This window comes from Candida theae (assembly GCF_024610275.1).
Source record: "Candida theae strain CBS 12239 chromosome Unknown scaffold10, whole genome shotgun sequence".
NCBI classification, from domain to species: domain Eukaryota; kingdom Fungi; phylum Ascomycota; class Pichiomycetes; order Serinales; family Debaryomycetaceae; genus Lodderomyces; species Lodderomyces theae.
Window position 1 is genome coordinate 168755 of NW_026261365.1, and position 15791 is coordinate 184545.

Here is a 15791-nt window from a genome sequence, read left to right on the forward strand (position 1 = left end):
AATGACTAAAAGTATGCCATCCATAACGTGTCAGCAGCTGCCAAATTACGAGGATTGACAGCTTGTGAAATCAACTCCAACACATTTTGTGTGGCAACGCCTCCACTAGGAGATACATGGCCCATGTTCATTACCCTCTTGATAATACTATCAACATTGAACTTGACAACATCACGTAATTGCTTATCTTGTCCTGCAACAGTACTGTTCTTATCGCCACCACCTTGTGCTATCCATGATATAGCCTCGTCTCTAACATAAAGAGTCAAATATTGCTCCAAATCTGATTCAGGCTCCAATAATGCTCTGGCAATGCACAACACATAAACAGCCAAAATTCCCTCCAACCCACTTTCGCCAATCAACTTTTGAATATTTGGCGTCAATCTAAATGGCACTTGCTCTGCATTCACAAACATTGGTGTTGGTTTGGCTTGAGAATTGTTGTTGTCGTATCTGTTGGGAATCTTGCAAGGTAACATATCTGAAGTCCAAACACTTCCTGAACCCTTGTTTACATGAATCTTTTGTGGTTGCCTTGCATTAACACACATCATGTAGGTGGTGAATATGAAGGAAGCATATTGAGAAGTAAATTGCTTCCGGAACAACCAAAACTCATCAAAGCTTGGATAAAGCTGCAAGAAATAATCCTTCAACACAGTAGATGGGACAAGCAATGTTTGAGTAGCACTCAAAATCTCAACTCGTATGCTTGCCAAATCGGGCTTGGGCAATCTATGATCAAATGCAGCCCGCAATTTCTCAACAGTGTAAATGAATGGTTCATCGCGACTCTTGCCATTCTTTTTGCAATAATCCTCATAAACTTTTTGCAAGGTTATATCATTCACATCATCATTGACAATTCGGATATGTGGTGAAAGCGGTACGGCAATAGGCAATGTAAATTGAATATCCCTTCTCCTAGTCTCGACCCTCCTCGAAATGCTGTCATTGAATATTCTGAACAATTGGAAAACGGACTCTTCTCGACGACAATGACGAGCAGCTGGAAATTGGACAGCAAATGTATGCAAACTACCATCATGACCCCTGATTCTCAATCTCTTGTAACATGCACTAGTTCCACGAGCTAAGTCAATAGTTGGCAAAAATCTTTCAATCTTGACAAAATGGTTATTGTTGTCCTTGTTTAACAAATATTGCCCAGGGATCTCAATCTCCTCAAATTTTTGGTGATGGAACTCACTCAAATGTGGACATAAAATCTCCAAGTTAACCTTGGTAAATCTTCTATCCAATTTATCTTCCAATCTGTCTCTCCATTTCCTCAATTTTGTAATGTAAGTTTCCAAGTTTGGTTTTGAATGTACCAAATCTTTTTCAAACTCTGCCCTAATTTGCTTAGGCAACACTGTCTCAGCGAATCTCGTAATATTGGCTTCTGTCACTGGCGGCAACTTTGCATCCTCCTTGGGATTACCCAACCTATTCAAATACTGCACCCCATCATTCAACAAGGCAACACCAAGTCTATACGCGTCCTCGTCTGCGGTACACTTGAACCTCTGGTTAATTTGATCCACCAACGACTCCAATGACAATGCCAATAACGGATATGCAGTCTTCAAAATGGCCATTATCTCCTCTACATGTTCCAAAGGCTGGCGAACTGATGGCGGAACCGAGATGGAAACTTGATTTTGCGATTGCGGACGAGAAGGCGGTGGGACAGACTGTGAATTTGCACGCGATGGTGATTGTCCTGGGGCGGCAGTTTCATTGGGTGATGCAGCTGTTCCCGTCGTTGCTGTTGGTGCAGGTGCTGGTGTTGGTGCTGGCGCTGGCGATTGTGATTGAGCTCCGTTTTGAGACTCATTTTTATTGCCAACTTCGCCATTAGTCTTCCCTGTTTCACCTGGGCTCTGGCCAAACGGAGAATTGGCAGTTATAGCTGTGGCTGTGGCTGTGGCTGTGGCTGTGGCCGCTGCTGTTGCTGCTGCTGCTGCTGCTTTTTGACGTGCAATTTCAATGGCTTGGCGCTGTTGAGCCGCAAGATCCTCTCTAGTTGTACGCAATTGGAAATGCAAAGCCTGTGGATAACTCTTAGCTATCCTCACCAATACTTGCTTGGCCAATTTGGCTTCCCTGTGCGATAACGATGTGAGCAACTGTGGAATAAAGGTTATCCAATACCACACTGGAACTTCCCCTCTAAAGTTTTCAAATGCTTGCGCCAAGGTGCCCGATGCATCATCCAAACTGATCAACCATAAAATGCGGGCTAAAAGTTTCCTCGTCTTGCCATTCTTGTACAACCCGGCAGCCTGCAAGTAGCAACTGATGGCGTTGTTTGCATACACCATATCACTAGGGTTCTCCTTGAAGCGACGATCATTGAACGCCCCCCACTCAGCCCACGCTTTTGGCAAATTGAGATCGATCTGAACGGAAGTAGCAAATGCCTTATTGGCTTCATCCTTTTGGTTCAACTTGCTCAAAAACATTCCCTTGAGAGTGAAGAACTCGGCCTTTTGTTGAGTAGCAAAATAAACCAAATTGGTATTGCTAATAACATCAAGACCTGTATTAAGTTCATTAGGATTTTGATAGTGGCACTTGACCTGTTCTTTCAATTTCAAGAACGCTTCTTGAATTTCAATATTTGGCAATTGGTATATTCTTGTCAATTCTTTGATGCATACTTCAGGCATGTTGTGCTTCCTTGCAACATGAGCAAACCTGTTAATTACCCAAGCAATCTCATGGAACCCACGATAAGCATAAGAGTTTGCATTGCTTCCTGAATTGGATTGCTGCAATACTGGAATGAATGGCATGTACACTTTATTGATGACTTGGAAAGCGTGCTGACGCCAGGTGACCAAGTCGTTCCAAATATTGATGTCATCCCATATATTTGGTAATCTCTCACGCCATACTTGCAATACTCTCTTCAATTCTTGCGACTTTACATCCAAGTTTTGCGCATTAGTTGTTACCAAACTTGAATAAACTTGACTGGCCTCCATAAATTCAACGTACTGTTGAAACGTGTGCAACAATGGGATATGAGCATTGGTGAACCTTCTGGGCAATCCATACCACTTCCTCAAGGCAAGTTGAATTCCCTCGTCACATAATTTGGACAAATCTTGCAAAGTTTCCTTCTCCTGACCAAACCCTTGTAAACACAAGAACGTTTGAAATACTTGGCGTCGTGGAGTTGGAACATCCATCACATTTTTGACCGTTTGGTCCAAAGTTTCTCTGTCATTGTACCAATCAGCAACTCTCCAACCACATTCCAACAACAAATCTGAAAAGCCTTCATGTCTTGCCAAGTCGGTGAGAATATCCCATTGTTGAAGCTTTTCAGAACACAATATCCAGTGATCTTCCCACAATGCATACTCAGCTTCACCATACGGTAATGATCCACTCCGGGCTTTTATTTGGGCCGATTCATACAACTGCTGCGCCTTATCCCAAAGTCCAATCTGCTCATACGATAACGCACTTATGGTCTCATTGTACTTGGCTCTTCTCCTCCAAAGTCCATAAAACATATCGTCCTCTTTCAAAGTCGCATAGAGTTTCAACAACGCATCTTGTACAACCTCCCTAACATCCGCGTTAACACGTACAGCTTCTTCATTGATGTTCTCCAATAGTTGAAGTCCTTGCGACCATGCATCAAAGTTTGCTGCAAGGCACTCAATAGCAAACGGGGGAAGTTGAAGAGTGTAACATCGAGCAACTCCTTCTAACAAGCACTGAATAACGTTCGGACGAAGATCAATTTGACGTGTATGGAAGTCTTTTGATAATAAAATTACCAAATATCTGGTAAAGTCCAAGTGTTCGGATCTTGGTATAGATTGAAACACTATTGGGAAAACCGCGGACCAAGTCCTTTGGATTGTTTCACTGCTTTGATAAAATAAATCAATCAATGGCTCAAACACATCTTTTGCTTTGATATCGCTAACGGTTTGTAGAAATTTCGAGTGCGTCTGGATCAACTCCCTTAATTTTTCATTTGCATCCACCTCCATTGAATCCGATTCTGGAAATTTAAATGCTTCAACCGGTGCCAATCTGTTCTCATCGGCAACAAATTCAATCTTGTTTTCAAAATTAAACGATCCGAACAAGATTTGTAAGGCTTGATTCAACCATGGGTAGTCCGCCAAATATTCCCAATTCTGCTCGCGAATAACGTAATACAACCTCTTTGCGACGTCTTGCTCCAAACTGTTGTTTAATATAGACATCAATTTTCTTCTAATCGAGACATCAACAGATCTCGTGCCCACCATGAATGGTTGCTCCATTCGAACAGTCAACTCACTACAACTGAAGGAATCATCTTCAAAAATTTCCACAATGATTTGATAAAATTCTTTAGACAATGTCGGCTCACCTCGCACTTCAAAGACCATCATTTTCGATAAAATCGCAGCCTTTTCCTTTGTTGTTGGGAACAAATCTGTCCTTGAAAATACCCAGCTCTTGACTATTTTGATAATCTTTTCAAGCATACTCTTGTCCAAACTACGCTCAATCAATTGCGCCAACAATGACAAAAAGATTCGACGCTGATCTCCCAAGTTGGAAATCCTCATGGAACACAAATTCAAAATCTTTTCCAACAATTTCGTGGTCATTTTGGCCTCGAACTCAGCGTTGGCACTATCCTTCGAGGTGGCCAGAGAGCCCTGGTGTGTTATTGTTATATGATCTTTGCAAAGCTTGCTGAAAGCTTTCATAATCGTAGGCAATAACGGATCCAATATTGCAGGTTTGAACTGTGCTAAAGTCCACGACAACGTTACACCAGCTGCGAACGAAGGCATATCGCCCAAATCCTCTGAAACAGAAGTGGTCAACAAGTTGATAAACTCCTTCACATCATCATCATCATCATCATCATCATCATCACCATCCTCCTCGTCATTTTTTTCCTCGGTTCCTTTATGCTGGTTGATAGCGGTCAAAATGGTACACAAGATTCTTTGCAAGATTTCTTGGATGTCATGGTTATCGGACTTGATACATTTTTCAAGCAACTTTTGTAAATAGCTCAAGTTTGTCACAATCCATTCCGGTTCCTTCCACTCCAAAACAACTCCCAAAACTTCCAAAGCGTTCAAGCAGTATCCTAATAAATTACTTGAGTTCAAATCATTTGAAAGCAAAAATTTCTCGAAAAACGTCAACTTGACAGCAACTTCTGGCCAATGCTCGGGACTCAACAAGTCATACAAAATCCCTAAAGCTTTTTGACCCAACTCACTTTCCGATGCCCTCTGAGGACTTATACATACGTATCTAATCAAGAACGTGACACATGCTTCTCTTTGACCAAAAGGTACAGAGTAATTTGGAGCTGTGGTGAAGTCACTCTCGGCTTTGGCATCTATTTCAGTCTCATGTTCATTCTCGGCAGATTGAATAGTGTGTTCTTCAACGAGCTCGCTACTCTTTGCAACATCTTTTGCTTTCCGCTCCCAGTACAAAACTAACTCTGCCAAGTCAATAGCTAATAGTTGATTTTCAAGAGCAGGATTTGCCAAGATTGTCAATTTACCCATGGCAGTGATGATGTTCGATATAAAGTGCTCTCTCGCGACAAAGAATAAATCTGGATGTTGGACAATAAACTGATAAACATTCAAGACTTGTGTAACATTGAATCCATCTTCCGAGATGATACGGCGTGGCCATTTCAACCAACTATCGGGAGATTCGGCATCCCTCATTCTTTCCGACATCACCGGTGCAAGAATGTCCAATGCCTGTCTAACCAAGTGCCTCGAATCGGTTTGATGTGTCCTCAACAAGGCTACAAAAACCTGTGTAGCCAACTTGCCTGGAGTTTCATACGCAGCAATAAAGTATGCGGTGGTAACATACGCAATCTGTTTGGTGATATTGTCGTCAAGTTTGATATAGTTCCAACTAAACTTGATAATGTCCTTACGCAAGTCGCTTATGTGTGTAGGGGCTAACTTGAGTAACAAAGCTGTAGCCTCCAAAAGTGCTGACCTATAACCGTCAATAGCTCCAGATGTGTGATTACCAATGATATCATCTGTTGATCTCCAAACACTCTCATCAAATTTTTCAATCCACAGATTTTCCTTTTCAAACATATGGGAGAGATCGCCCTTCTTGGCATACTCATACACCAATATCGGATCAAAAACACGCTTGAGGAAAAAGATTTTTGCTTTTAAACATGGCTCCAGCTCATTTATGAACTCCACTGTCCTATTGAGGTACCTCGTTTTCAAGTCCAAATCATCAGACGCAACAATATCATTGAAGATAAAGTCTTCAAACACGTTCGAGATCTCATACTCTAATCGGCAATGACGGTTTGCTACAGAAAAAATTAAATCTGTTTCGTCCATATTGGCCCTTGTGAAATCAACAATTAGCTGTTGCAATTTGTCGATTGCTTGACTGCTTCGGAAATGAGCTGCCGACAACACTGGCGCAACACTTATCTCGTGTATATCCTCTGGGACTTGAGACAACGTAGTCAATAATTGCTTCTGACCTTTAAACCACTCCTTGTCATGCCTTGCGATTGCTTCAACCAAATCAATGATGTTTGCAAACTTGACAACCTTAGTCTCTGGGTCCGATTCGGAAGTCACATCGTCAACTAAGACTTGAATTTTCTCCTCTGCTTGTTTTCTCAAGCCATCACATCCGTCCATTCCAGCAATAGATGCAAGCATGTTGCCTAGCTTCCTATTCTTGAAGTTGTTGATCAAATACTCCACACAGTTTTCAGCAAACCTGTTGAGAAACTTGGATATCGGCTTTCTAAAAGGTGAGTCTTGATGACGATCCAAATGACCTTCCAAGTACTGCAAGGTGTTGATTATTTCTTCCATAAAAGTGTATGCCTTGGCCGGTAACAAATGGAAAATGTTCAAGATTGCCATCACTATTTGAACTGTGTGGTTGTTTTCCAAGTTTTGTCCGGCAATCTGTCTCAAGGTGTTGATTTGAGCCCATGCCATCAAATGATCCAATAATTTCCTACCAATCTCAACACGGAAATAAGAAATCAAGAGCTCCAACAATCTAGCCAACGCCTCCAAACCAGAAACGGTCAATTTTTTATGATCAGACAAGTTCATAAGCATTGGTCGAAGTCCATTTTGCAACAATTCCTTTGGTAGTTTTGCATTTTCTTGCAAGCTCGAGGCTAATCCTTGGTGTGCGGCGTTGATAATTTCAGTGGAGTTGTTACACAAAGCTTTAAAGAACACACCCAAAATTCTGATCCTTGCCTCACCTAAAGATCCAATGGAGAAATCGGGCTTTGACAATGCTAAAGATAATAGTTTGATACAAACTACTCTCAACTCAACCAACTGGTTTGCGGTACGATACTCGTTCAAACGATGTACATTGGCCAATGATTCATCTTCTGCGTCAACCAAAGCCAACGCCTCCAAAAGCAACCTATTCAACTCCTCATTGAAGCTCAAAAATGTGTCTGGTAAACGTAAACAAAATGTAATGGCATCGATGTTGCCAATTTGCATAGGAAAAGGCAAGGCTCTGAGTGGTTTGCCAAAGATCGGTGTCAACAACAAGTGTTTGCAAGGTCCCATAAGAGTGGCAATGGATGTGGATGTCACTTCGGACAACACCGTCAAACATTCCTGGGCAACTTCTCTAACCATTGGGGTTGGACTGGCTAAATCGTAAACCAATGCTCCCACAAGAGTCTGGAATGGTTTTTCCAAAACAGTTTCTTTGGTGATATCCTTGTTGCAAGTTTTCAATAACTCGAGAACCAATTCTTTAGCTGATTCACGTACTTCGAATGGTGCAGTAGTTGGCGTGTCTCTCAAGATGAAGAAAACAGACCGCACCAACTCAAATTGCCTTTGATAAAACCAGCCGGGTGGGATGTTCAATTCCTGAAACATGGTCTTGAGTCCAATAATACCGCCTAGCTTAGTGTGGTAAAATTCATTGTAACAGCAGTGTGTGAATTTATAAAACATTGATCTGAAGACATCGGAATACAATGCATTCTCTTCGGACCCGAACGTGATAACCGTGGTGTCGTAGATCCTTTTCACCGCATCAATACCTTTCGCTCTAACGTCTTTGTCCCAAAAACTTAATGAGTAAGTGATGGCACTGAGAAATGCATTTTCGCTAATGTAGGCCTTACCTTCATTATCGTCCACTGAAAACTTGCGCTCTTTTCTGATTTTGTCAATCACAGAGGTACTCAAGTGTAACAATGTGAAGTGAGTTGTCAACCCATCAATCAATGCACTCGCTTCTTCTTTTAATTCAGGTATCGAAACTGAAAAAAACAACATTTCAAGTAGCTTGGCGAAAAGTTGTTGCTGCAGGTCAAGCTTTTCTCCATCTTTGATATCCAGTGGGGCCAATGGTATGTCAATATCGTCAGATTTGTCCCTTTTCAAAAACTCGACACTTTCTTGTGCAAATTGGACAAAGTTCTCTGGAATTGGGGTAGTGTTGATGAAGAGTTTTAATATACTAGTCAAGTAGTTGAAAGCGCTTATTCGGTAATGTATTTTCAACCTTGGATCATCTAACAACTTGATGGCTGACTCAACCCCCGGTGTCACTGATACTGGGACTGAGTCGTTCAAGCCATATACTTGGACTAAGGCTTTAATCTCTTGATTTGCTTCTGATACTGTGACCAAGCTCTCATTGGATTTAAGCTTGCGATGGTTTCTGCCACCCAATTTACCCAAAATCCTGATAGCAGTGTGACTGTGTTGATGGTGGTATGGTACTGGCTCAAGATGTTTCCACAATGCAGTCATGATTTCATCAGCAACAGGTTCAATTATGGGGTCGAAATATTCAGCAGTCAAATTGTCAACACATAATTCAAATATACGCATACCTTGACTGACCAACTCCTGTGGTCCATTGAGAGCATAAACAAGTGGTCTTGTCAAGTAATTCAAATGAGGGACCAACACTGCCAACCTAACTGGTATAGTCAAGCACAACTCTACGTAAATGTCTCTCTCGTACGGTCTTTGCGCATTGGCAATCATTTTGTTCAAATTTTCCAACAAAACAGGCAAGATGGGCATTATTTCCTTGTAAAGGTTTTCAAACTTGCCGCCACTAATACTTCTGAATAGTATTCTCACGAGATAAGAATAAACCACTGGCTCTTCGGCTTTAGTCCCAAGTTTCAATGCTTCCAAGATGAGATAGTTCAAGTGTGGGAGTAAAACTCCCTCATTATTAGTAGGGAAAAGATTGACCGACATAAAGCACAATTTGAAAAGCCGGATGAGAATGTTGGACTTTATCATGTCTGCATTACCAAGTTGACTCAAATTCTCCTTCAAAAATGAAATCAATATGCTTGAAAAGTTTGCCGATGTTACTTCACTGGCAAGAAAAAACTGTGGCAAATGTAATAAAGCTGCATTTTCCAACATGGATTCAAACATGTATGGCAATTCTGAACTAACAATTTCATTGAACGAAGCTGGATCAATGTTTATGAATATGGTTGCAAATATTTCCATCAAGTCCTTTTCGTCCTTGGAAGAAGTGATTGGCAAATTAGGGCCTCCCGTTGAAAAATCAAACGCCTTTTGCGAAATTGTAGGTTTAGGTTTTGATACTGAGAAAAAACGAAGACAACTGACACCTCCTCGGAACAAAGACCTAAGGATGTTGACCTCTTCAACAGATATAAGTTTTGCTGAATCGTTCCATTTGTCGTAATTCACTTGCTGCTGTTTGGCTGGATCAGTAATGACTGGTTGTGGAGGCACTGGAGGGTTGCAATGTTTCAACCCAAACACTACCGATTTCAAAAATTGCATCAATGTACGGAAAAGATATCTTGCATCTTTCAACACATCTGTAGTGTTCGGTGTAGGGGCAGGAGCGATAGGAGAATATGAGTCAATATTGAATATGTTGAGACCAAGAGCTTTGTCAATTTGGGGATTGGCTTCTCCCAGTGCTTCTTCTTTATCCACATCCATCTGGTCATTGTCTTCGTCGGCAATTTCCTCTTTTTGTGCCTGATTGTGCTTGGACGAGTATCTTTCAATAGCTTTCTTTGAGTCTTTTTCTTTACTAAGCTTCTTCTTTTCGTATTCATCATGCTTGGCAATAATGAAGTCAAACTTACGATCCAAGTTTTTGAATCTCTTGGCATATGCATCAATAATAACGAGAAACAACTGTCTGCCTTCCAATTTGTTGGGGAGAGTCATAATCTTTTCAACCAAATTCAAAAGCAACTTTGCACTCATGATTTGTACTGACATTGGCAAAGACTCGTCCTTTAACAACCCCGAGTAAATAGTGACTGTCGACCAGATCTGTGCTGGAGTTAGTTCGTCTCGCACGTTATGGATAAAATCGGCAACCATGGAGTAGGCCAATGGCCTCAACGTTTCATGAGATGTCAACCCATCACCAATCAAGATTTTCTCTTCAAAAAGTAATCCCAATTTTGGAATAAATTGCGTTCTGAATGGGGTTGAAAGTATATGTCTTGTTGCATGAAGCAACTCCTTTCTCGCAATAGACAATTCAGGAGGACAGTCTTGCAATAATCGAAGAATAACATCAGGGATACATGCACTTTCTTCCGGTTTCAAGTATTGATTAGCGTAACCTCTAATAAACACATACGCCAAAAAGGATGCAGCCTTAACCTGTCCCAAGATGAATTCACTGTAAGCCTGTCTATTTTTGACCATCGGTGAGATTGATGAGTCGACGTCGTTAGACTCTTGCTGAGATTTTTCGTCTGGTTTGACCTGTAATTGCAATACATGCATTATTTTGGGCAAAAAATGAGGGAGTGAAGGCGCAACAAGCTGCTTATTTGATGAATATAACGAAACCATTGTGATTGGACATTCAGCCAAGGTCTTGAACGAATACATGGCTTTGCTCAATGTCTTTGTAGGTGCGTCATCATTGAATGAGTTAGCAGGCGACATATTTTGTTCCTCATTTACATCTTCCTTGTTTTCATTGCCCGAAGAATCGTTCGAGAAAATGTCCTGTACTGTTTGGTCCATGTTGTCATAGATTTTCTGTATGAGCTCCAAAAATGGTTGTACCTTGTCTGCCAACGTTGCTTTATAAGCTTTCTGCAAACTAGTGATTATTTTCATACATAAAACTCCATTGTCTTCGTTTTCCTCGACTAGGATCTTTGTCAAGGCATCCAATACTTGTTCTGCAAACGGCTGGAATGTTTCGTTCATGATCAATCTGTGGATAATCTCCAACGTGCTGTTTCTCAATTTCTGTTCTGGGCTAGTTGATATATATGAGATGGGAACCTCCTCAAGTTCCTTTATAAATATGGGTACTAGATTCTTTAGGAAGTACTCATATTCAGTAGCACCGCTAAATTGTTCAATAGTGTCTAACAATTCTGATAATATCGCATGTTTAGCGGTGTAATCAGTGCTTTCATTGAGTCGCGATACAAACGCGTCTAGCTGTGCGTTATAGGACATCGCTCAAGTGAATGAAAGGCTATTGAGTGTTCTATAATTGGTGTGTTTAATACTCAATTGTCTATGAACAGTACAACAAAATAAAGAAAAGATTGAAATTTTGAAAAAACAAATTGAAATGGGTGGGAAATCGATTTCACCAAATTTTCAAGAATGTCACGTGTATGTCATGTGTATGTCACGTTATTGGTAGCGTTGGTATTAATATGGCTTAGAAAGTTGGTAATAAAGATGTAAAAGGGTGGAAGGGTAGACAAGGCATGTTAAAGGGTGTGATACAACGGGTTTTATGCTCTTGCTGCAGAATGTGAGTGGTAGGATGACAAGTTGAGAGCATTTTGGTGAAGATTTGTTGCGAAATCTTGAGTCATTGTACTTTTCAAATTGTAAACATTTTCTACCTATTGGATCGAAAAAGAGAAAATTTCGGAACAGCAATGTTGAAGTAGGAAGCTACTTGAACACGGAAGTCAATCCTTAAGAGACAACACCCCCAAAAAAGTAGTGTAGTGTTATAACTCACCAGCTCAGTCATTTACTCACTATCACAACAATAAAAGTTAAAGTCGTGCACAGCTGAATAATTTTGGTGAAAGGTGCGAAAGAGTCGTGTTGTTTTGATTTTGAGAATCGAAAAAAGTATGACAAAATTTACAATTCAATTGTCTGGTTAGGACGTCTTCGACTCATTTGTAACTGTGACCGAAGTCTTACGGTTTTTTTTTTTTTTTTTTTTTCTCGTATATTACTTCTAGTAATACGAGTCGATTGATTAGAAGTTCCTCATTACTGCTTGAAGTGGTACACTCACCGCGCTTTACTACGGCAACCTAATTCGTTATGGGAATGATCCAGTACAAAAAGGTTTGAGTTACGTTCCGTGATGAATTCAAGATGTTGCTGAGGTTGAAGCTGCAGATTATGATGCATTGATAATCATATGTCACAGCAAGGCCATGGGTAATACTCTTGCAGCGAAAGGATAGAATATTACTGGTAGAAAGTCTTCTACACTCAATACGTATGCAAAGCGAAATGGGAATACCAAGCACCCCTCCGCGTCATACCAAACTGTGAATGCGGTGTATTGCGTAGACTCTTTCAGACTGTAGTTCAGACTGTAGTTTAGACCGTGGTTTAAATGTGGGGTGGATCTTGATGTGCTTTGAAGTCCAGCGTGAACTTTGACTTGTTGCACGAAATCGTTTTGCTCTTGCTCTTTTATTGCCTATATGAATTAAATGATACGTATATTCTGTTATAACACTGTCTCTCTACCCTTGCTAGTTTTCGACAATCATCATAAGTTCATCTACGCGTCCATCATTCTCTGCAATATAACTCTTCATACTTTCTCCGTATACCCTCTCTTTTCCCCACCATCCCCACCTGAATCTTTCCTCCTACTCTTCATAGCTGCATAATTCATCATCACAAAGCTCAAAAACACAACAACCAAAAAGCTAAAAGCAACCCAAGCCATAGTCTCAGCCCGTTGACCCCGATTTACCTCAACCACTTCAAAACTAGCACCACTTAACAAACTCGTTGTTGCATTGACCAGCTGATGCTGCAACATGCTACCCAATCCCCAAAGCACCATATTGACAAATGTTAGAAGTAAACCCACTTTTTTCATGACCAACGACCCAAAACTTATTGGTAAGGTCAAGTAGCACAAGATTACTAGTGTTGCTAGTGTAATGATTATAGACGCCATTAGTAAATGCGAGTGAACTATGGAAGAGTTGAAAGTTTGGGCAATACTGAGTAAGTTAAATCTAGTCTCAAGAAAGGATATTGTGAGTTGTGGGATCGATTGCACGTTGGTGTAGAATGTGCATTGTTGAAGATCATTGGCAGAAAGGCAAAGTGCCAAGTAGCCCACCTTGACTGAGATCTTGGACAAGTCTGAATTTAAAATGGATGTTGAGGATGTGGTTGTGTTGCCGGGGGTTGTGGTGGAGTTGGAATCAAGAGTTAAGTGTTGATACAATGATGATGATGAATTGAATTTGTAGTCAAACAAGTAAACGTTGGAATAGTTGGAGGACGTATTGATGCAGCCAAGAAGCAAGAACGCAAGTAAAACCATGGCTACAAACTGGATTATTATGGTCAAAAGGGTAATGCCTTTAGATATGGTGAACATGACTGATATTGTTTTGGTGGAGCTAGACTAATGAAGCAAAAAAAAAGTATTTTGAGAAACAGCTTGATGGAAAGATGGGGATTTTAATATATCCTACACTAAAAAAGTGCCTAGAATTGTATTTGACGCATTTGTCCTTGTTGTTTTGAATGAAACATTATTTGATGTGTATTGAATTTTAAATTTTTCGCAGCAAGAGGTTCAGTAGTTGCACAAAACAAAATACTCGAACAGATTGGAAACAAAACAACGACAAAACAAAAAAAGCACCTGTAATTCGGCAAGTCTATATTATAAGTTTGTATATCTAATATCTTATACAAAAGAAGGTTCTCTCTCATCTATGCGCGTGCAACTATTAGTGAGTATGCCAATGACAAAAGTGTATAACTCAACAATAATATTGTAATCACCACAAGGAAAGGTTTTGTAAATTCCAAGGGGCTTCTCAACTTGAAATCACCAACAATTGTTTTAGTATTGATTCTAGTAGCTCCATGACTGTTTCCACTGCCAGTGTCACTTCCTATTCCCCAATGACCAGTTTTATAGAAATTATCCATCAATTTATCCTTCTCATACCATATCTTCAATAACCAATCTTCAAATTTCTGCAAATCTTCATCACTAGCTTCAACAGTACTATCCAATGCCTCCTCACCCAATGGAATATCCAGCAATTTATAACCTTTAATGAAATAGTTTACCACTGGTGGACCGCGACCTCGCAAGTAAAAATTCTTCAACGAAAACACCAATTCTCCATACTCATCTTCTTTCAAACTTGAATACGCTGTTGTCACGTCATACACAATTTCAACTGAATTGCGCAACTTTTGTAAAGCCAAGTACAAACCTCTGATACGAGGCAACAAGACATGATTCAAAGGTGGCAACCCTTTAGACGCAATGTACTCTGCTGATTTCTTGGTTGTTCTATCGGATGGAACTGTGCCCTCAGGAAACAAGATGAGTTCATATGGCCATATCTTGGATTCATCAACACCCTGGGGCCATTTTTTAACCTCTTTATCCGTTGAAGACAAGAGTTTGTAACCATTGGCCGGCCCGTGTCCTCTGGCATTTGCATCAATTTCCAACAACTGGTTCGTCAATACAACCTTGTCGTGTTCCCATTTTCTTGAAAGGAACAAAAAATTAAAGTTCTTCATTCCGTATCCCAATACGGGCAACTTTGATAAATCTTTGAGAATAATGTGCACGGCATTACTTAAATGTGAAGTATATGTCAAAAACCATAGAAAGAGCCAATCTGTGTAGATTTGATGATTTGATATAATGACTGAGTTGGGTTGGAGTAAAGTGTGGAGATGGTTACTTGAATCCACTTGAAATTGTTGGGCGTTGGGTACGGAGTTTGTATCGATTGTGACGGCAAATTTGCAAGGATTTATGATTGAAGTGATCCCACAAAGCAAAATGACAAAATGGGTCTTGGTTTCGTTGATGATTGCCTGTTTTGTAGATGGGTTATTCTTGAAAAAGTGTACGCCAATTAGTTGCGTAACGACTATTGCTAGACAACCAATGATAAATAATGGGACCACAATTGCGGTCCTGATGATAATAACAGGTATTGAATGTCGTACACTCATTTGTGTGAGTCAGACCAGTAGTAGCAAGAGGTAGTGGCTGTCAGTGGGCTATGATTTGAAAAATAGAGTGGCGAGGGGATATTACACATCGTTATGTTTGATTTGTGTATTCTATTTCCCAAATTTCTTTTTCTTAGTTGGCACACATGATATTCACGTGATATATATCTTTTCATACATAGCAGTGTGGAGAAGAAGTGTTGCATAAGTAGAGGAGGATACTTCTCAAGCACAAAATTTGATCAATACAGCTAATAAACTCATCGAGGAGAAAATATTATCTCTTTCGCTTGCATAGGGATCAAATCTTTCACTGAAGGGTCTAGTTGTCATTGTCGTGTGCTCTTTAGAGTAGTAGACGTGTCGACTGTCCAACGGCAATAACTTAATCTTATTTCCGTGAATTTGGAGCGCAATTGCTCCAAAAGTTACAAAGCCAGCAACACAAGCTTTTTTCTTTTTTTTTTTTTTTTCCCTTTTTGCAGACATTGAACAAGGATGCAAAACTACCCGAAACTC

The 15791-nt window shown here is 40.3% G+C and overlaps 1 protein-coding gene across 1 annotated transcript; it reads right to left on the bottom strand. All coding sequences in view use genetic code 12, as the record gives it.

Moving 5' to 3' along the window:
• Positions 1-5: 5 nt before the first annotated feature.
• On the bottom strand, positions 6-15272 carry TRA1 (histone acetyltransferase; the record flags this gene model as incomplete). The annotated part of the gene is made up of 4 exons (XM_051755523.1): positions 6-11486; positions 12572-12778; positions 12856-13683; positions 14070-15272. The coding sequence occupies 4 exons, from the start codon at positions 15270-15272 to the stop codon at positions 6-8; spliced, it is 13719 nt and encodes a 4572-aa protein (XP_051610511.1).
• Between the last annotated feature and the right edge of the window lie 519 nt (positions 15273-15791).